The sequence below is a fragment of the Osmia bicornis genome, chromosome 1, assembly GCF_907164935.1.
Source record: "Osmia bicornis bicornis chromosome 1, iOsmBic2.1, whole genome shotgun sequence".
Classification (NCBI taxonomy): Eukaryota; Metazoa; Arthropoda; class Insecta; order Hymenoptera; family Megachilidae; genus Osmia; species Osmia bicornis.
In genome coordinates, this window is record NC_060216.1 from 12,926,052 (window position 1) to 12,946,894 (window position 20,843).

A 20,843-nucleotide genomic window follows, 5' to 3' on the forward strand; every position below is an offset into this window, starting at 1 on the left:
CTTCGTCTTCGTCTTCGTCAGCGCCGCCGCGACGCGCCGCGGCTACCGGCCACCGGCCACCGGCCACCAGCCACCGCCGCCACGCCGCACCGCGGCGCCTTAAATCTTGATCTCACCTCGGCTGAACGACCAAGAGGGTGGGGGTAAGGCTAGTCTGGGCGCGCTTCGAGCCACCGAACGGAAGGCAATCTGCTCGAATCCGGCGGACCGCGAGCAGGTTACCCCGTGTACTCGTTATTTTCACGGTATTTTTTGGCTATCGTTTCTTAACGCTCAGGAAAGAGGACATCTTGCAAGGGTCGAAGATAATCCAGAGAAGAGTGAACTGTACGAAGCTGTCGACGGACGGGGTTCTTGCCTAAAGTTATGGCGCCACCAGAGCAGACTCGTAGGTGACGAACGCCCCAGGAAAACGCACAGGGTTCATGCACCCTGTACACTCGATCTCGCGAGACGGAAGAAAGGTTTGTGACGAAGAGAAACGATTGAAAAGTTGGTAGAAAGCGGCGGGCAAGGTCGGCGAAGGAAAGAGAAGGAAGAAGAGTCGGTTACCTGAAATCTGGATCTCGGCTAGCCAGAAGAAGCCGAGTAGCCGCGTTGTGTTCCCGCGAGGCGTGTCGAGGTGGGGGTAAGGCTAGTCGTTGGCGCGCTTCGAAAGAGCGAACCGAACGGAAGGCAATCTGCTCGAATCCGGCGGAGCGCGAGCAGGTTATCCCGTGGTACCGTGTTCCTCGTCGTCGGTCGTTATTGGAGAAGGGAGCACGGAAGGAGAAACAGAGAGGCGCTTGGAAGTTGGGAATCGGAGCGAAAGACAGCCAGGAACAGACAGAGGGACGAAGAGAGTGAAGACGCGTCTGGTACGAGAGGGAAAAGGATAGAGTTGAAGAGGGGGTGGTAGTGGCAGAGAGAGGGAGAGAGAGAAGGGCACACGTCCATAGGTAGTCACGAGCTTCGACGAAGCGCCTGCGCCCGCGAGCACTCCTCGCCGTTACCTTCTCGCATCGACCACGCTCGTCCACGTAGACGCGACAGCCGACGTGAAAGCTCGCGCCGCGATGAATCGATCTCGTCGCCGAACCGTCGGACAGCATGTCATTCTGTCTGGTTGATCGGACGCGGGAAGCCACGCCGGACCGTGGCGTCGATTGCGCTCGCGCGCTCCTGCGCCAGCGCGACCAACTCTTCTGCTGCCGGTGCTCCTGCTGCTCCTGCTCCTGTGACCCTGTGCGGGTGAGTGTGCACGCGGACCGACAAAACTCGCCGCCCTCGTGAAACCCTGTCTCGGCGGATTCCGTCTTTTTTTCCTTTCTTTCTTTTCTTTTTTTCTTTGTGCGCGGACAAACTTTCACCAGCCATCGTACGGAAGGTCACGACGCGACGCCCGTTACACGATTTCGTCAGCCGAGCGTGCACCGGGGTGGAATTTCTCCTCCTGCCTTCGAAGAGAAAGAGAGCACGAGGGTGCAACCGAGTATCCGTCGGATAAGAGCAGCGGTAAGAGAAACGGACAGTTAGCGGGGCACAGGGAGGAACAGTGTAGCTGCAGAAGTGGAGGCAGAGGTGGAGGAAGAGGAGGAGGAGCTGGTCCCCGGTGTGGTGGGGGTGGAGGTGATCGTCTGGTGATGATGATCGGTGGCGGCGTCGTGACCCCTCCTGGTACTGCCAAGTCGGCGGCTGCGATCGACAGCGAAATGGTGCAGGTCGACGGCATTGGCAGTGGTAGTGTCAGTGGCAGTGCTAGTGGTAGTGGTAGCCCTGCGACAGCAGCGACTACTACGCGTCTCGCCAACACCAACACAGCCAACGCAGCGAACAACAACAATAACAATGGTGAAGTTGCAAACAATAATAACAATAACAATAACAACAACGAGGGACACGCGGTGGTGAACTGCGGCACCGGTACCGCCCCGGCTACCGACAAGTTTTGCTGTCACGACGACGATGCGCCCGTCAGCACGGGGGTGGCGCGTCCATGGGAACCACCCTCGCCAACCTTCTCGCAAACCAGGTCGCATCTGCTTCAAGTACATCCGACCCATCATCATCAGCACCCAGCTGCCCATCACCATCAACAGATGACTGTACCGCCAGTGTCTTTGATCGACGGTTAGTTTTGTCACGACACACTTGTCATTTTTACCTTTGTTTGATCCTTAATTTGGTACGAGGATTTGACTGCAAAATAACTAGCTAAATAACCCCCCCCCTTATTCATTAGTCTTCGTTTCTTCGATCTCGGTGTAATCATTGCTCGCGCTGCAGAATTTCGCGGTTAATCGAACGCGATGAAAGCCAGATTAATTAATTCTGTTCCACCTACGCGACGATAAGGAATCCGCGTCTAGACGATTCCTCTCTTCATCCTCCGAGTAACACTTGAATACACTTTGCGATAATCAAGAACGGGGATAATCGATGAAATATCTGTGTCACGCTTTTTACCTCTTCATACATGTCCAGAAAACATCCATAAAACGCAGACAGACGCGCTGTTTTTCACTTTGTAATTAAATTCAATTAGACAATCGTGTTTCCACATTGCCTATAATCGTTAAACCATTTACTGTCCTTTTTTGTTGCTCTTTTTTTTCAAATATCTGCTTTGACGTTCGTGTTGGATCTTGATAAAAACATGGAGGAATTGATTGCACGTTGTCGATTGTTTCTTTCGGACGAGCGTGTTCAATCGAATATTAATGAGCAAGATGTATATAACGGATTGCTGAGATGGCGAACACGAGTCTAAAGAGTAAGCGTTTTTAAATCGCGTTAAACGAGCGTAACAACGAGGTTTCATGGTCCTCCAGGTGTCGAAATTCAGGCCTCAGGTGGAAAGAGGACGATGATTCTCAAGGGACGATACGATCTTCCCCTTCGTCGACGATCGTATCTTCCTTCTGGCACGTTTTAAGAAAACACACACGCCTTCGTGTCGTTAATGCCCGAGAAATCACTCGTTTAAAGTAAAAGTAATTTTGCGATTGACTTATCGTATATAAGAGGTGCAGTCCTCTCTTTATATTCGTCGATCAGGTGTTTACTCGGACGGGTATGGTGAAACTGTTCAAGATTGCTCGACAGGAACTGAGATTATGAGACAGGACTTTGAATATTTTCTTCTAGATAAACATCGCACGCGGGACACGTTTTACGATGATGTTTATCCGAGTAGTAGTTAAGTCATCGAAACGCAGAAAGTCGAGAACCAGGCTGTTTGGTATTCTCATTAAAGCGAAACGCTGTTGAAACGTAGGTACAGGTTGATTTGTCATGCAAAAATCAATTGGCGACATGGAACCAAGTTGGTTCTTTACGAGCCTTTGGATTGGAAATAATTGATTTAGAAAATTTGATGTAAGTATCAAAGTCTATGCTGATAATTGAATGAAGAAGTGTTATTCTTCAGTTAGAAAGTGTAACAAATGCAGGATAATCGCAATTCTGTATGATTAAACACTAGGGTTCAATCTTCCGCCCTCTTGTTAAATATTTTAACATGTGAGTAGAGATTGATGATCATTCTGGATCAAGTACTGCTCGAAAATCGCGGATTTAAGTAGTATTTAATATAAAAAGTCATCCGAATATTGGTCTCTCCGATGCGACGCTTTGAGTTGCAACAACTTCCAAGACACTTTCAACGTTGAACTGTGATTTGGTCTATTATGTTGAGAATACCTATATAGCTAAATTTCGTCCAATAAACTTTGAGATAATTTTATAGACCAGAGTTTATGCGGGGTACGAAAAATCTATAAAATGTACCTCTGTCAAATTGAAGGGGTTAACGCTTGCATAACGATCCAAACTTCATCTTCATTTTCTAAACACCGAAAAAATTGAAGGTGTCTAATTTTCGTCGAAACATCATTGCAGACAATTGTAAGTTTGGGTTACAATTGAGCCGGCATCCTGCGTTCGACGATGAGCTGTAACTTCGGGAAGGGTGTTAGGTGGGCAATCAATGCATGTCCATAGAATGTCCATCGATTAGGTGTCTGCTACTCGTATCCAACTATTGCTCGCGTACATATCCAGAGATGCTTTCCGTGGTTTACACTTGCCAGATGGAGACGAGGCTCGGCTACCAGCCATACTCGTTGAGAACCGGTTTCCAACGGGTCGCCAACAGTACGTCTTTTCGCGAGAAGCTGCTGCTGTTGCTCTCGTTGAACGTTCAATATCCATCCTGTACCGCGGTGGCGGATCGGTGCGCTCGACTTCTGTTGTCCGATGATAGCGTGTCGTTCACGCTGGGATATCGTCCGCGCGACGCGACGCCTATATCCGCCGGATTTTACCGCCACACCCAGCAGGTATTTCGAGGCAGGTATATCGGTAGTCCGGTAGTTGCCAGGTATCTTCATCTGTCTGTTGTTGACCACTTTGTATCCACCGTTTTGCTGGCAGTGTTTCTTTTGTATCGGCGCGATGTCCATCCTCGCGTAACGAACACGCTCCACAGTTGACCGCTAATTAGAATCCTCGAAACGTTTCGTTACGTTCCAAATGACAAAGAACTCGTTAGAATGTCCTTTGATATACTAGGTATAATTCAGGCGTAATCAAGCATTGGAAGAGCACGTATACCCGAATGATAGATTGCTGCAGGAACATCAAGTTTGATAGTTGAAACAAGGACGATATTTAATCGAAGCACGCGCAGCTAATTGGATTCGGTGTGTCCATTCGGCTGGACGATTTATTCCCGGTTAAGCGAAGGATAGGTAAAGTTAGTCGTTCTCTATCCTGTTGAATTTATAGCCGAGTATCGTGTGTATGTAAGGCCGTACCGGTGACAGGTACTCGTCCTCCTCTTATACACCGGTTCATGGATTTTCGGACGAGTCCGTTCGAGCAGACTCGTGGTCGGTTTTACGATCGATTCGTTATAAAATCGATCGGGACACGGTCGACACGAAACGCGTCGATTACTCGCGATCCGGGTACCAGAGTCTCGTTTATCGTCCCGACGATCTCTCAGGGACGATTTTCATTCATCGATGCCACTGCTCGGTCGAATCCTCTTGCGAGGCAAAGATTTTTCTCTCGATTATCGATTGCCTCGCGCCCCAACGATCGACCGTTTCTTTTTCGAAAACGGCAATTTTGTCCGCTTGTATACAGAGGGAAAGAAAGAAATCGAACGAGAAAGGCACAGAACAGAGTCACTCGATGGCAGAACTCGTTCAGAACCGGTTCTATCCACCGATCGTCGATGCAACGATCACGACGACGTTGCGTTTCTTTCCGTGGATCGGCTACTTTCGTTTTCACGGCATCTCGCAGATAGCTTTGACACGAAACGAGCGCGGAATGCGCCTTCCTTCCTTCGTTCGTCCGGCTGAAAACGCGATTTCCAGAACTGGCAGAACGCGTAGGTTTCGAAAGGATGTCCCTCATCTCAGCAAACTGCTTTGCACGATTTTCTTACCTCCTCCTCCCTTGTATCAACCCTTTTTGCCAAGACGAAATTGCACTAGTCGTAAACGCTTACCGAAACGTACGATCTTCACCTCGTTATTTCGCCTTCCAGCTTCTGAGCTGAGTTTTCAAAAATATCGATAAATAGATGGAATGTTGTTCCCTTGCATTACGTCCCGGTGTACATTATGGACTTTTTTCCTCTTCTTCAAAAAGGAATTTTATTATCATTGGATGGCAGAGAATTCTATGGTAATTTTATTGTTTGCTCTTGGTACGGGTACTTGAAGACCGTGGCACGGTGAAAATAAGATTTTACTTCGTGTTTCTTTTTAGACGATTTTCATGCAAGCAATTTATTCAAGATTCGTTGATTAGCGGTGCAAGTTAACAAGTTTTTCAATATATGTCGAATTAGCCAATTAATAATGATGGCAACTTGCCAGCTGATTAAAAAGAAAAAGATATTAAAATCTTGCAAATGGCAATTTAAGTAGAATTATAAGTACATTCAGGTAGAATCGATAACGGAAAATTGATATCAATTTACAGAACACGTGATGCTACTTAAGCTAACATTCAATGGAGGTAGAATTATACGTGCCGGAAAAATGGCAGCAATTTGAAGAAGGCGCGATTCTACTTAAGTTAATATTTGATCGAGGTGGAATAAATAAATACATTCAGGTGGAATCGATGGAAGGCAAAAATGGCATCGATGTACGATTTAATAAATAAATTATATTCAGGTAGAAGCGAGAATAAGGAAAACAGGAATTGTTACGATTCAATCTGGTGACAGGATAAATCGCGAGTGGTTTGTAACCGTAGCTAGTTACTTTGTCGAGTTAACAGTGTCGTGTATCGAGAGTAGAAATCACCGTTGAACCGGATAAGGAGTTGCAAGGATCCGCGTTAAATCCATCTGGAAGCGGCGATTGGCAATTCGGTCGGCTCATAAAGGACTAATTAATTAAACGGCCGCTATGTAAACGAGCGGACGCGTACGCGCGTTCGGTCAGCTCGTAACCGCTCGAAACAACGCGTTACAAATGACCAAGGGACCGACCGTTTCCATCTACCTGCATGCGGATTTTAATTTCCCGTCCACCATTCCCTCGAACGAGTTGAATCGTCTCGCGCGTTTCTTTAATATCATCGTTCGATCGTAAATTATCGTCTTCGTCGCCGTTCTTGGATCGTACGAAATGTCGTTAAGATTATCCGTCCATAAAATCACGGTCTGTCCGCGAACCGGACGCTAATTACAATTATTCTTCTGGCCCGTGATTCCTGTTGGAAATTAACCCGTTTAGCTACGTCGTTTCTCCTGTAACAATCGCGCTTCGATCGCTCAAACTTGATAAATAATTTGTTTCTTTAATCCAAACCTAACTCCCTTAGCCAAAGTTATAAAAAGTATCTTAAGAACGTACGCGTGATTATTTCTTGCAATTACGGATTCAGCGGATCATCGTGAAAAAATGAAGCGATCGTTTTGCAAGCTCAAAGTTTTCGTCGACACCCTTTTTCGATCACCTCTTTACTTCGTTCCTTCACCTCCTCCCTCCTCGTTCGAAAAAAACCTCACTCTACGAATGGAAGATAGGATCGGTGTTCGTGGAGGTTTAAAGCGAGGTTCGCTGGTCGAAAAATGGATCGCTCTCAATACCGTGGCCCGTTCCCGATCGTCGATCGTAAATCGTCGCCTCTCTCTTGGCCGAGTGGCACGAAACGAAACGTCGTCCGCCGAGATTAGCCGCCTATAAAATCACGAGGAAGTCGCGGCGAGCCGCGCCGGTGTCCTTCGAGGAATTACGAGGGTCTTCGCACCTCCGGTGATTAATCGTCGCGATTTAAACGGGCAGATGGCCGTACGTGGGTTTAGAGCCTGCCACCCCGTACGATCGCATCGACGAGATCGCGCGACACCGTCGCCAGTAATTTCAATTAATTCGCCTGATTACGTCCGATTCCTTGTGTTCCGACATGATCGTTATGATTCGCGGTACGATACGATACCACTATGCGCTATGCTTTTCCTAAAGATACCAAGAATCCGTCCGGAAGGTCGGCGACGCACGGCACTTAGAGATTTGCCTTTCTATCGACTCTTTAAATTAATTGATCTAGTAATCGATTACGCGTTGATTATACTTTCAGGTGTGAGTTTGCAAAATTGCACCGCGGGTCCGTTTGCCAGTGGAAATGGCGGTGGAGCAAGTCGACAACGATTGCTAGAACTCTCACACGGATTAGGAGCTCTAAGACATTACAATGACCTGGCCAATCACGTGCTGTCGTTAAACCAACAAGGAGCTGTCGTCACCAAACTTCTAGGTAAGTTTCTAATATATTTTTTATAGTATGCGACAACTTTCACGTAAAATTGTCCGTGTGAGACATTATTGATTCGTGTTTAATAAAGGTGCGAGCATAGTTCAAGAACTTTGTCCAAGCACTAAAGCATCAAAGAGTTACATTATGCTGATGTAACAACTTTTGTACTTTCAGTCACCAAAGGTTCGTGCAACTTTCATTAGTAATAAAGTTCAGACGTTTGACGAGAAAATTTTTCTATAAGAGAAATGTATTGTCACTTTTTTCTTCAAAAACAATGTATATTATCTGATTGAATTTTAAAAAGTGAACTTTAGTCGAAGGTCGAGGAACAAAAACTTCGTCTTTAGAACGTTCCTCGAATACTATTATAGATGATGTTCTTTCTACAAGAGTATCATCGCGAGATAAATGTCCGCTTGGTTACGTGCGAGGTTACCGATGCGTGAAGCGATTCCTCGAGATGCTCGCTTCTTCGATAAAACCCAAGAAAGCGGAGCTTCGTTCCGATACGTTTAATGACAGACAGTGAAAATCCTAATCGAAACATACTGGATCCACGATACTCCTGGATAACGTGCGGGAAATTAGTTGCTTTACCGCGCGTGCTATTCCTCGGGCGAACAAGAAAACATTTGTGTTAGCAGTGGAACGAGTCCGAGACTGGTGGCTACCGATTGCTATTATTTTCTTAGACGTCGACCAATTATTTGCCCGTAATCGCGACCGAGCTCGTTCGTTAGTAACAGCCGACGAATCGAAGAATGCCGTCGTAAACGTGGCTAATGCACCGTAACACGGAAGCGAGCGAATCGTTCAGAATCTTCTTCGAACACCTGTGAAAAGAGACAAATTATGGTGTTTCCTGAAACTAGAAGAACGTTCGTGAAAAGCCTCCGCCAGCGTTCAACATCTAGTTCAAAGTCTATCTTTAAATCAGGTCTTCTTCTTCGCTTCGCAACGTTTGAAAATTTGATAAGATAATAGAAGATTACATAATTTTCCACGTAATTATATTAATACATAGCGTGTCTGACTAGACACAGCTGAATCTACTGTGACGATGAACCTCCTAAATTAACTAATATGCAAATCCTCATCTTCTTCAAGAAAACGAACGTGGTTTCTTTAAGCAACGCGTGCTCGTTCATAACACGATCGAGCTAAATTGTGATTAGAGAGAGAGTGGCACCGGAAACGAGTATGTCGCAAGTTGAAATACACAGCCGGTTTGTAAAAAGAAAAGAAACATTGGTATAGGATAGAAAGAGCAGCAATTGGAGTTAACATGCAACCACGTCGATTCATCGACGCTGTCAATCACCATCTCTACGTATAATCGCTCGTGCCTCATTCTTTCAGGGATTTCCGTTTCTCCGAGCCTCGTACCCGCACGCGCCTGCTAAACTTCTCATCAAAAGAACGTAAAGCAACTTGTCGAGCATTTTCCGAACGCGTTATAAAGGAAGGAAGGAAGAAAGGAGCGTTTCTGTGTCGGCAAATAAGACGTAACGAGCGTTACGAAGAAACGGCGCTCTTTCGAGCTCGTTAGTCGCTGAAGATCAGCTTTTAACAGCCGTTTCTTTCGCGCGTAAAACCTTCGTTTCGTTGCTTCGGCCATTTTCGAATAATAATTTCTCGATAATTGCTTGGATCCTTGCGTTGTTCGCCTCTTCTAAGGAATTCGGAGTACTTTATGCTGAACAAATCTTACCGTATCAAGAAGAAAAGTGGAATTTATCGATGGAATCTATGGCCGACGTGCTCGTCGAGGTGCCGAGAAGCGGATAGACACGGTCGAAGCGGTCGCACGATTTCCCGGAGTAACATTCTATCGGACTAGACCGTAAATTCGGACGGATCGGAGGCGACAGCGAAGGCAGGTGCGAAACGATAGACGGAAAAATGGTGATCGAGACGCGAGCAACGGTGGCGTTCAGAGGGAACAAGCTCGTTCGAAGTAGAGGAAGAAGAACGAAAAACGTGGTTCAACCGAGAGAAAGCAATAAAAGAAATGGAAGCAAAAGCCACCGAGTATCGGTGGAACGTTGCTGTCTGTCCTTTTCTCCGTTCACTACTACCTTGGTCCTCGTTAACTTTACGAGCCACTCGTAAAAATACCGTTCGGCCAGTTCTCTCGGCTCGCCGGTAATGTCTTCATCTTCTCTGGATACGGACTCCTTAGGCGTCCCGAGGTGAATATAATGTACCATAATCGACCGGCCAATTACTTAACAGCGGCAAACAATTAATCCCTTGCTCGCTTCTTTCACCCTGCTCGATCCAGAACCGATCTTCTTCTCTTTGCGTTACTGAAATCCTTTCAACGCTACTCTCCTTAACGCGTCATGCTTTCTGTTGCCTCTTCCACCACTCGTGGATGTTCATTTTCAGATAAATCAACAAACCGACCAAGCTCCGAGGTTCGAAGATCGAGCGAGTTACTCGAGAGCGACGAGAAGAATGCAACACGCGGATACCGTCCAACAGACGATACCGTCTAATTTCTCTGGCACGCATGCGATAATTTATTCAGCGTCTCCGCTATCGGTCTTCTTATCCGCGCGGAACAAGATCGATCGTCGAGGATGGAACGCGCGGAACGTGCCGCAATCGCGAAATACGCGATACATTTTTATCGGTGAAACGACGGAATGGTAACGCGGTTCGTTTGCGCGATCCGCTCGGTAATTGCGTCTGTTTTCCATTATTAATTCATGTAACGCTAACTCGTTTCTCGAAGGTGTTTACAAGCATTCCTTCATCGTCCTTTCCATCAGTTTGTAGCCATTGTTGGGCTCTTTTACCAGGTTCCTCAAAATTTTCAGCGTAACTTTGTGTCACAAATTTGAAATAACAAACGTCTTCTTCGAGAACGAGTCCAATCAATGCTCGATACAAATGGTTGTCCGGTGGTTTTGACAACTTCAACGTTCGCTTGTTTCGAGTTGCCGAAGCAAGCGACCGCTAAGCAAAGAGGAACCGCGCTGCTTCGTGCGGTTTCTTTCGTTAACCGGGCCTTTCTCAAAAATTTTATATACACACGTGCAGAGTGGTGTGCACGCGTGCACCCGGGACAAAGTGAAAAGAATGAAAAGAAGAGAAGAGAAAGAGCGAGACAGATCGGATCGAGGGAAGGAATTTTGCTCGAGGCATGGATGCCTATTAGGTGGGTACACCGTTTATACCCGGCACGCACTTCACCCGTGGGAGCGCACGCGATATCCTGCCAGTTTTAACCGTCATTATTGTTATTAATAACAGTACGTAACGACCGATAATTGCTCAAATCTGCCTGCGCCTCTGCTTTCCATTACCATTCGCTAACGTCACCCGTTTCGAGGACTTTCGTGGACAGACCCTGACGTGTCTGATCGAAACCGATCGAAGTCGATTTCCAAGCCCTGCTTCAATCGCGTATCGCGAGTGTAATTTTTTTGAAAAATTTACCAAACCACCCTTGCACGATAAACTTGATCAAGGTTTTCGAAATCATTACCGCACCCAGACGATGCTTGGTTACGTGCGTAACAAGCGCATTAGATCGATCAATAGAAACACGTGGATTTTGAGCAAGCTCATAGACGAACGTCGCGGTACACGTTTATCCCGTCATTTATTGGCTTTGTGCTTATGCATTCACGTAACACCTGTGTGTCTCGAACGCGCAACCTGTCAGCTTTACCGTAGCCATTGTCGCTAATGATAGCACGGAACCTTCTATAATTACTGCTACGTGCATTATGCAGTTTGAATCGTCCGTTTTGCACGGGGACAACTTTCCCCGTGCTATTGTAACTCGCTGGAACTGGAAACGAAGGGCGAGCTAGTGAAATCGATGACAATCAATTCGACTACTCTACCAAAACATCCTGAATCTTTTGCTTGATGATTTTTCTTCTTTATTTTTTTGTTTTTTGTTTATGACATGTATCATATGTAATCTGTATCGAAAAGTAATAGAAATAATAAAAAGATGTTAAACTTGTACGAGTTTTTGTTAATTATTTCGAACGGAGCTCTGGTTAATGATAAACGAACGAAGGAGAGACAGTAGAGAAACTGTACAGGAGCAATATGGCAGCGTGAACACGTATCGGAAACGTTACACGCGCGTCTATTCACCGATCGGCTCATATTAGATATCTCTGATTATCGTAGGTAACGCATACCGGTATCGTTTCACCCGCTAAGCTTCTAATAACTGCGTCATGGATCCGCCCAGACACGATACGATTAGTATCCGATATCGGGGAGAGACCGTCGAGATTTCAACGCTGGATCGACTCGAACGTTTTACCCTTCCATTTTCTTCGAGATGTCGACGCGTCCCTGTCAATTTTTTCGATTAACCAGGACGTTCTAGTAATCAATATGAAAATTCTCTATTTGCAATTGGTAGAATTTTACGACACATCAGTTTCCTTTTGGAATAGATTCTTGAAACTTTGTGCTTGATGAACGCGCTCGCGACAAGACGTATAAACATGGCTGATCCTTGGGATTTACGAGCGATTTTATCGCAAGATAGAAGCATCAAGCACCGTGTCCTTGAAGCTCGTTCTATCGTGTTTCAGGTACGTTACGACCGCCAGGTTTGATCGGTGGCAGCAAGCCAAAAGTCGCGACGCCGGCCGTCGTCGCCAAGATCGAGCAGTACAAGAGGGAAAATCCGACCATCTTCGCTTGGGAGATACGGGAGAGGCTCATCTCGGAAGGTAGGTTTCATCCTTCGTTCTGAATTTTAAAATAACGCGTCGATATACCAGTTACTCGTTGAATAGCAGCTTTGTTTCATAAACAAATTTCATTCATCGTTTGCGAAAAGACCAAGCTGATGTACGGTTTACTGATAATTGCCTCGAATTAGCCAACCAGCTCGTTATTCGACAATGCTCGAGCGACGCGTTCCATGCACCGCAAATCGTTCCTTAATAATAGTTGTACGCGCGTGGTGTAATAGTCGTACATTCGTGTGAACAACGTATAATAGCAGGTAGAATCAAGAAAACTCTTCCACGGCCTTGTCTATCGACGCACTTTGTTCCTTTTCAAAACCAGCCTCGTCTCTTCTCGTCTTCTACGATACACGTTTCACTCCTTTTAGAAACTATTAATTGTCGAAGGTTGCTTCTTCATTCTTCACGCGTTAGAAACTTTTCAGACTCGCGTACAATGTATTAGTCGAGGCAGGGATTTACATGAAAATCAAGGGGTCATTCCAGAAGGTAAAAAGAACCGGATATGAATCGCGTTATCGATGATTTCAAAAGGCCGGATGTTTGAAACGTTCCGAAGGTATTTCTGAATGAAAGATACGAGTTCCGAGCTGTACCATCTATTTTTTCAAGTAATTATTCTGCTGAAATTCTACTTCATTGCAGGAAAGTATCGAAGGTAATACCATTCATTATCCTTCGTGGAAGAACTAAAGAGTTAAAGAAAGGAACCTTCTTGAATATTACGCGTCCGGTTCAATTTCTAAATAACCATCGTCTACTCAAAAAACGGCAGAAACAAAAGGAGCAAGAGTGAAAGATTTCAGAAGAAGCACTGTATTGTTTACAGGCGTGTGCAGCAACGCGACAGCGCCTTCTGTCAGCAGCATCAACCGGATATTGAGGAATCGCGCGGCGGAAAGGGCGGCTGCAGAGTTTGCGAGGGCAGCCGGATACGGATTATACGCCGCGGGGCCACATCCGTACTTTAACAGCGCTCACCAGCATCCAACGACCAGCCACCATTTGCCTGCTGGTTGGCCAGCACCGGGAGCTCCGGGTCACCCCTGGATGTTACCACCTTTGGCTACCGGAATCTCGGGAGCGGCTTCCGCTTTGCTCCTTCCACCTTCGTTGAGCCCCGGAGCGGCGGCAGCCGCTGCCGCGGCCGCGTCCGCTTCCGCAGCCGGAACCGCGGATCATTCTTTGCACGCGGACGCGATTGCTCGTGGATATTTGCAAGGTGATCATCGATTTCTTCGCTCTATTAGGTGTATTCGATGGTCACGATCGAAATTCTAGGATCAAGTGTATTCTGTATTGAAAATATTAAGTTTGTCCAAGCGAGGAGCGAAGGTAGCAGAAAAACATGGTGGTTTGCTTGCGCAGATGGCGACGGTGACGATGGGAGCCTAGACGGATCGGAGCAGCCCAAGTTTCGACGGAATCGCACCACCTTCAGCCCGGAACAACTGGAGGAGCTCGAAAAGGAGTTCGAGAGATCTCACTATCCTTGCGTGTCGACGCGGGAACGGCTAGCCTCGAAGACATCTCTGTCGGAAGCTCGAGTACAGGTGAATATCAATTTCATGCCAGATATCATTGTCGGAGGGCTAGCGCGTTGCTCTAGCAGGGCCAGGTTCTCGATATCGTCTGTTGTTCTTCTCCAGTTTTCTTTTTTCCCCACGCTAAAGTTAACCCTCCGGCGGCAAATCATCGTTGCGAGCGTTGGAAAATGAAGAATAGGCCCTGCCACGCGTGCGCAGCCCCTGTAGGCAAGCTTAGACAGTTGATCACGAGTCTTCTAACGACCTAACTCGTGACTCTTAGGTTTGGTTTTCCAACAGACGGGCAAAGTGGCGTCGTCATCAGCGAATGAACCTCTTAAAGCGTTCACCACCGCCACCTCCACCCCCTCCGCCACCTCCGCCACCACCGCTGCCACAGCAGCAGCAGCAGCAGCAGCAGCAGCAACAGCAGCAGCCGCCGCAGCCGCAGCCGCAACCGCATTCCGCATCCGGTATGGAAATAAACCGCGCATCGAGTTGCTCAATCGCCGGAATGGGAGGAGAAAGTAGCGCGTTTCGCGCCGTCGTCGCTAATTCCTCTTCCAGAGAGTCGGTCGAGAGGAACGAGAGGATCGACAGGGTCGACGCAATTAGCAAACAACCGGAGAGAAAACCTAGCGCGTTCAGGATGATCAGTCAGCTGGTCGGAGAGGATTCGCCGACCAATGTACTCAGGTCGTCGAGTCCGGCGTACGAGCAGAGACGCGAATCGAGCGTCGGTTCTGGGATGCTTGTCGAGAACAAAAGAGGAGACTTTGAGCGTACCGAGGACGAAGAAGAGGACGAGGAGATAGACGTCCAAGACTCGGACCAGGACGTTCCTTCTTCGCCCACTGTTGCCTGGAGGGATCATTGGACCGACCAACAACCCTTGGAACTGACCAAGCATGATCGCTGAATCCGTTTTGTAAACGAATCACTGAACCAACAGCGAGTTTCACGCGGAACATTTTTTGCGAACATCCGGAGGACATTGTGATCTAACCTGTAACCGATCAGATCAATTACGACGACCTGAGTGAAAGACTTTGCCGCGAGGAAGCGCGTTAAAGTGTATCCCTCGATCTGCCCAGGAACCCAGGGGGGAAAAAAGTTCTGGACCTGTTCTCTCATTGATCGTGACCGTCGAATCCTGAACACGAGCGGAGCAACGAACTCCCCACGATTTTCGAATTCCGAACGCGGATTTGTGACTTTCCTTCGAAACCTATCTGACGCGACGATCGGATCGGTAACAACCTCCTGGAATCTCATTGATGAAACGTGTCCACGTGGAAAAGATTCGTTCCTTTCAAATAATGTCTCCTGCTATAAAACTACTTACTACGATTACGGTTCATTTATTACGGTTAAGATTACGATAAGTGACGCCACGAGGATCGCTGTGTAAAAGCGGAATATCATCCCAGTGTTCGAGCTACCAGCTTATCGTCGGCTAGAACTATCGTCGAATTAGATAGGTAATTAATTTCTCTTACTGTAATGTTACTCGAGTAGGGAAAGAAAAAAAGATGGGCGCTCGACGCCAGTGAACATTCCTCGAACCTAACCGGAACTAGTCCTAGCGAATCATTATGCCGCGGATAATGTATTACCTAGGCACTAATTGATAGAGTAGGTCACAAACATGTGGTAATCCTTGTAACGAACTCTGTTAAACTGACTTTTATTTAAATGAATTCGTTTGTAAATACGAATAATCAACGACTACCAAATCCCTATCCCCAAATTCTCATTGTCTTCCCACCTCGGACCATTCACTTTATTCTGAAGATTTATGAAAGACGAGTTCGCGGGAGTCGGTTGCCGGACGATTCGCGAGTTTGTAAAGTTCTGTAAAGAGGGAGAAGCAAAATGAAAAAGAAAAGGGTACGGGAGAAAGGCTCATCGACGATTAACTCTGAATCTACGGTTTCGTCGGGTTCGCAAATAAGGAATCCGCGCGTGAAACTGGTTTCTCTGGCGACACTGTTTCGCTCGCAAACAGGGGGGTGGAGAGCACGAAAAAACACCGGATCCGCCAACATTTCGGATATCGTGGTCCCCGTCAGCTGTTAACGCGACCAGGAAATTTATAACCCACGCTTCGAACCGGGGATGCGCGCACGGTAGAACCGAGGATCGGAGAAATGGGCTGCAATCGTGGTGCCATGCGAAAAAACGATTCCCCTCTCGCCCTGTAATTGAAACAAACATGCTAAATACGCGTGGGGGATTCTTGACAGCAACATTAATCCTCTTTTCAGACTTTACGTTACAAAAAGACTGCTACGAGCTCTCTGCTAGATCAACTTAAACGGTATGGTGGTATGCTTTTGATTAGTCATTAACGTTTCAATTTACTTCATTAAAATTCAGATCGACAATGAAATAATGGCAACAAGATTCATGAAGATCTGAAATTATTTTGAAAGAGCATAGAAAATATCTTTTGTAAATAATATAAACTTTCCTTCCTGCACTGTATAATAGAAAACAACAACGTCCTTCTCTAGCATAGTCATACCCATGATTTAGTCATAAAATGAGTAATCCTTTAAACTCTGTAGTATATAGTTTGATGTATACTATAGAGTCGAAAATGTTGCACGGAAAACCTACTTAGCCCGTGTGTAACTGAAGGTTCAAGCTACAATTACATGAATTTTGAACCTTCAATCGTGAAACGAAGAATTCTGAAAACTTTGTAGCGTACCATGTGAATCACAGAACAATAAACTACTTTCCGAGAAGTTGCATGGAAAACCTCTTTAGTCCGTGTGTGTCTGGAACGTTCACGCTATGATCATGCTGCTTTTCAACCTTCAATCATAGAACGAAGATTCTCTACACTTGCTGGTATACAATTTGACATTACCATGTGAATCAGAGAACAAGGAATCACTTTTCATGATGCTTCACGGAATTCATCAATAGCCCGTGTGTATCTGAAGGTTCAAACGTATTTCTACAAATGTTGAACCTTCGATGATGATACTTTGTAGTTGTTATTTACCCCGTAAATCCCGAAGAAGTATCAAATTACCATAATTTCCTATTGACGTGTTGAAGAGAAAATACTAACACACAGAAAAAAATTAGTTAAAAATTAAACGGAAGCTTTGCTCGCATTAAAATCTCCGCTTTCGATCCGAACATCTTATGTACACCTGATTACGAGGGATATCTTTGTCAGGTACATGGGATGTACGCGCCTAGTTGTGGCACCCATAGTAGTGCAAAAGTTGGGAAAAAAATAGAAAGGGGGAAGAAGGTAAGCGCATAGAAGCTTTCACGATTTACCGTGCACCGTGGAAAGGCAATATCTCATTGAGTAAAAGGGAGAAGTGACTTTAACGTTGGCTCCCCTTGCTCTTCCCATGAGCAATCGCGGCCGAGACGGGCTCCGACGTGGCCGTTGCGAGTAAGATCGTTAATCTTGCCTCACCGATCGGTCTCAGATAGTAATTGTTACGTTCTCGTTTCTCGTGGCTGACTGCCTGAATGTGTCCGACGATCCCTCCTTCCGTTCGTCGCCGTCTCTCCTCTCCGTTCCTTATTCGCGTTGCCCTCCCTCGAGCACCCTGTTTCCAACGTGTGCTCGAATGCTATCGTTCATCCCTTGATCATCCTTTTACGATGGGAGTGCCGAACGATCCTCACCCATCGTCACGGTGTTAATGCCTTTGGCAACATTGTTCCTATTACAATAACGTCGGCCTCTTTTCTATCTTGCTACCCGTTCGCCTGCCTATTCCCGGCCAGGTTGCTTTTATTTTCTCTCTATTGGTCAATCTTGCGAGTACCTTTCATTGGCTGGGTTGTGATGCTTCGAGGGGCACGGTGTTTCAACGTGGCTGCTTGAATCATTTTCTCATTAACGCGTTATCATCTCTATCGAGTATTTTCAAGAATCCAATAACCACCCTTTCCATTCGATAACGAAAAATTCGCGTCGAAAAAACGTCGCGATGTTTTACCCGTGAGAAAGTAAGGTCGCTCGCGATAATACGAATAGAGAATCGAAGCCGAGGAACAGTGTCCAAGTGTCGAGGAACGAAAAGGAAAACGAAGAAAAGAAGAAAGGAAAAAAAGAAGAGGGTGGCAGAGGTGGATGAAGGGTGGCACGGTCCAGCAATAATACGCGAGAAATCGTGAATTAGTGAGCGTCTTTTTGAGCGAGCGGACGGAGAGAAAGGAGTGGCCGATGATTTCTCGCCCAATTAGAGTCGACCGGGCTATAAACTTCTTCGCGGATAAGATAGGACCACGGTGTTTTCTGTGTTCCGTTCAGAAGGCGAGGTGAGAAAGGGGCGAGGGGTCGGTAATGTCCCGCATCAGCCCGGAAGCCTTCCAGGTCGCGTATAGACCGGGAATCCGTAGCGACCAAGAGGAAAGAAGAGATACACGGTTGTTGAAGGGAAACAAGAAGAAGGGTGTCGTGACGAGGGGAGAAGAACGAGGGAGAAGAGTGTACCTGAGCATTGGGACGGAGCTAATTGGCTCGTCCAGTGACCATTGAAACCGTCGTCCCAGTATCGTCTTCGATCCACGGGCCACGTATACGTGGCAACGTTTCGGGACGATCAATTAAACGGAAATGGCCGGGAGATATCCCACGAGAAACAGACGTTCTCGCACGTCCGAGAAACCGCGACCGGCTGTCCATGTTCCTCCACGCCTTCTTTCCCAAACGTCTTAACTATCTTCGCACTGCCAACCGATGTTCCCATCAGCTCATTTTTAACCCTTTCCTTCTTACATTCAATTTTACACAATTTCGAGCGAAAAATTGGATAGTTACGAAGTCGTAATTCTAAAGGCAACGTTCCACTTGAATAAGAAGTTGTCGAAATACTTATGAACGATAGCGTGGCGAAAAATGTCAAGACACTATAAGTCACGAGGATAAGACGAAGAGAATTAGAATGAACGGAGAGGAATGAAAGGTTGAGAAGAAGATGAAGAGAAGGAAGGAGGGCTCGGTCTGACCACGAGAGCGTGCTTTACACGCTGATGCGTTCGAACACGTCGAGCCGTAGAAGCAGAAAGAGGCGAAAGTGGCGAAGAAAAAGGAGGTGGAGGAGGAGGCGGTGGTGGTTGCGGCGAAGGAGAAGTGGCGAAGAAAAGGGTGACGGGTGTCGAAGGGGAAGGGAGAGGTAGCGACAGAGGGGAGAGAAAGGGAGAAGGGTTAGTAGCCCTTGTAACGCTATCAACCCTGTCGCTGTACATCACGTCGACACCATCCTAGTCGACTCATTTCCAGCCGCAAGAGTAGTAGGAGTTGGCTTCTGCGCCATTACTTCGCTCGTCGGCCCTACGTGTACACGCAAACACGGCCGTACGAGGTTCGCGCGAGTGAGCGTACGAGCGAGCCAGCCCAGGTACACGCAGTTTTGCACGCGAGGCCGATGAATAACAGAGAAAGAAGGAGAAACGTGTGTGTCGTGCGTCCTGCCAGAGTATTCCCTCGAGGACCGACTGATTACGTAAAATAAAATCGCACGCCGCGCCGGCCCGGTAATGCGAGCGGAATTTATGTACGAAACGGTGCTTTACGAACGAGTAATTGCGCTCGTTTCGCCGCGGAGCAAACCCCGCTCTTCTTCTTCTTCTTACTCTTCTTCTTCTTCTAGGAATAGAAGATGAACGGTTTTCAAGGAAATTGAAAAATTACAACAGAACGAGTGAAATTTTTGAAAGTGATCCAGTGGTAAAATTGCCACGAAATTGATTTACAAACATTGAAAATTAGGTAGGCTTTATGCGTTAAGGAGTTATTGATCTATGTGGTCGGACTACTTTTATAATCATAGAGTTTCTTTTTTTACTCAGGTATAGATTTATACCTCGCCTACTCTACCCCATTAACATACCGTGTCAATCTGAGCCCAACCTTAACAAACACCCTGTACAATCGTTACTTCAAACTTCTCCAGTGATATTTATGAGCGTTGCTGTATCTATACACACTTTTCTTCCTTTCTTTATATCCCTTCATACCTTGTTTCTTCTTCTCTTCACCCACGATATAATCCTCTTTCTCTGTCCGTCTAATTGTAAGCATCTCGTGGTATCCATGTCGTCGTTTACACGTGGATTCGTATAGAGTCGCAAGCAAAACGAGCGACACTATCGAGACCACTAACTTATTATCGGGAACCGCCATTAGCATGTTTATAGAAGCGACACGCGTGACATCGCGACCAGGCCAGCACGCGGTTCCCTTCGTATTTCTGATCAATTAGACCCTGTCCCGTGTCCACTGGGATACGCCTAGTCCTGGAATGCCTCGTCCTCTGTCTCGATTCGTTTCTTCAACTGGTCGAGAGATTGTAACGATCGTTATCGTAGCAACGACCGCGTTATCAGCTGCGGAACGCTTCAACCATTCGCTCGAATACGATCCGCTATGTTCAGATATAGGCTCGCGATTCGACGTTTGAATTATTATCCCGGGCAATTGCTCGCGTATAATGAGATTGAATTTATCGATCCAAGTTTTGCGGTTATTTTAACTCTACGAAGTTAAATTTTCAATGAAACGGACATCGACGCAGTAATTAATTTTTCCTTATAATCAGCTCGGCAGGCAGCATACGAATTTCTTGGTACATAGACATCAGATAAAGAGCCGAAGCAATTATGAAAACAATCACGAAAATGAGCCGATGTTGTCGCACGTTTTCGAAAGAAGCGGATTGATCCGAGCAGCGATAATGTCGGTTGCCTAATGACCGCGATACCATCAGCCAACCGTACCGAACCGATACTGGACCGATTCCCCGATGGGATTCCGATTCCGCTTCTT

The 20,843-nt window shown here is 46.6% G+C and overlaps 1 protein-coding gene across 2 annotated transcripts; it reads left to right on the forward strand.

Annotated features, from left to right (window-relative positions):
* Positions 1-255: 255 nt before the first annotated feature.
* Positions 256-16,734, forward strand: LOC114872814 (paired box protein Pax-6-like). 2 transcript variants are annotated; one of them, XM_029180454.2, is made up of 6 exons: positions 256-2,109; positions 7,591-7,767; positions 12,345-12,485; positions 13,336-13,728; positions 13,875-14,059; positions 14,316-16,734. In XM_029180454.2, exons 1-6 carry the CDS (start codon positions 1,623-1,625, stop codon positions 14,949-14,951), a joined length of 2,019 nt encoding a protein of 672 aa, XP_029036287.2. In that variant the 5' UTR covers positions 256-1,622; the 3' UTR covers positions 14,952-16,734. The 2 variants fall into 2 exon arrangements, with proteins under 2 accessions (XP_029036287.2, XP_046143463.1); XM_046287507.1 differs by having other exon boundaries at positions 14,333-14,647.
* Positions 16,735-20,843: the final 4,109 nt, after the last annotated feature.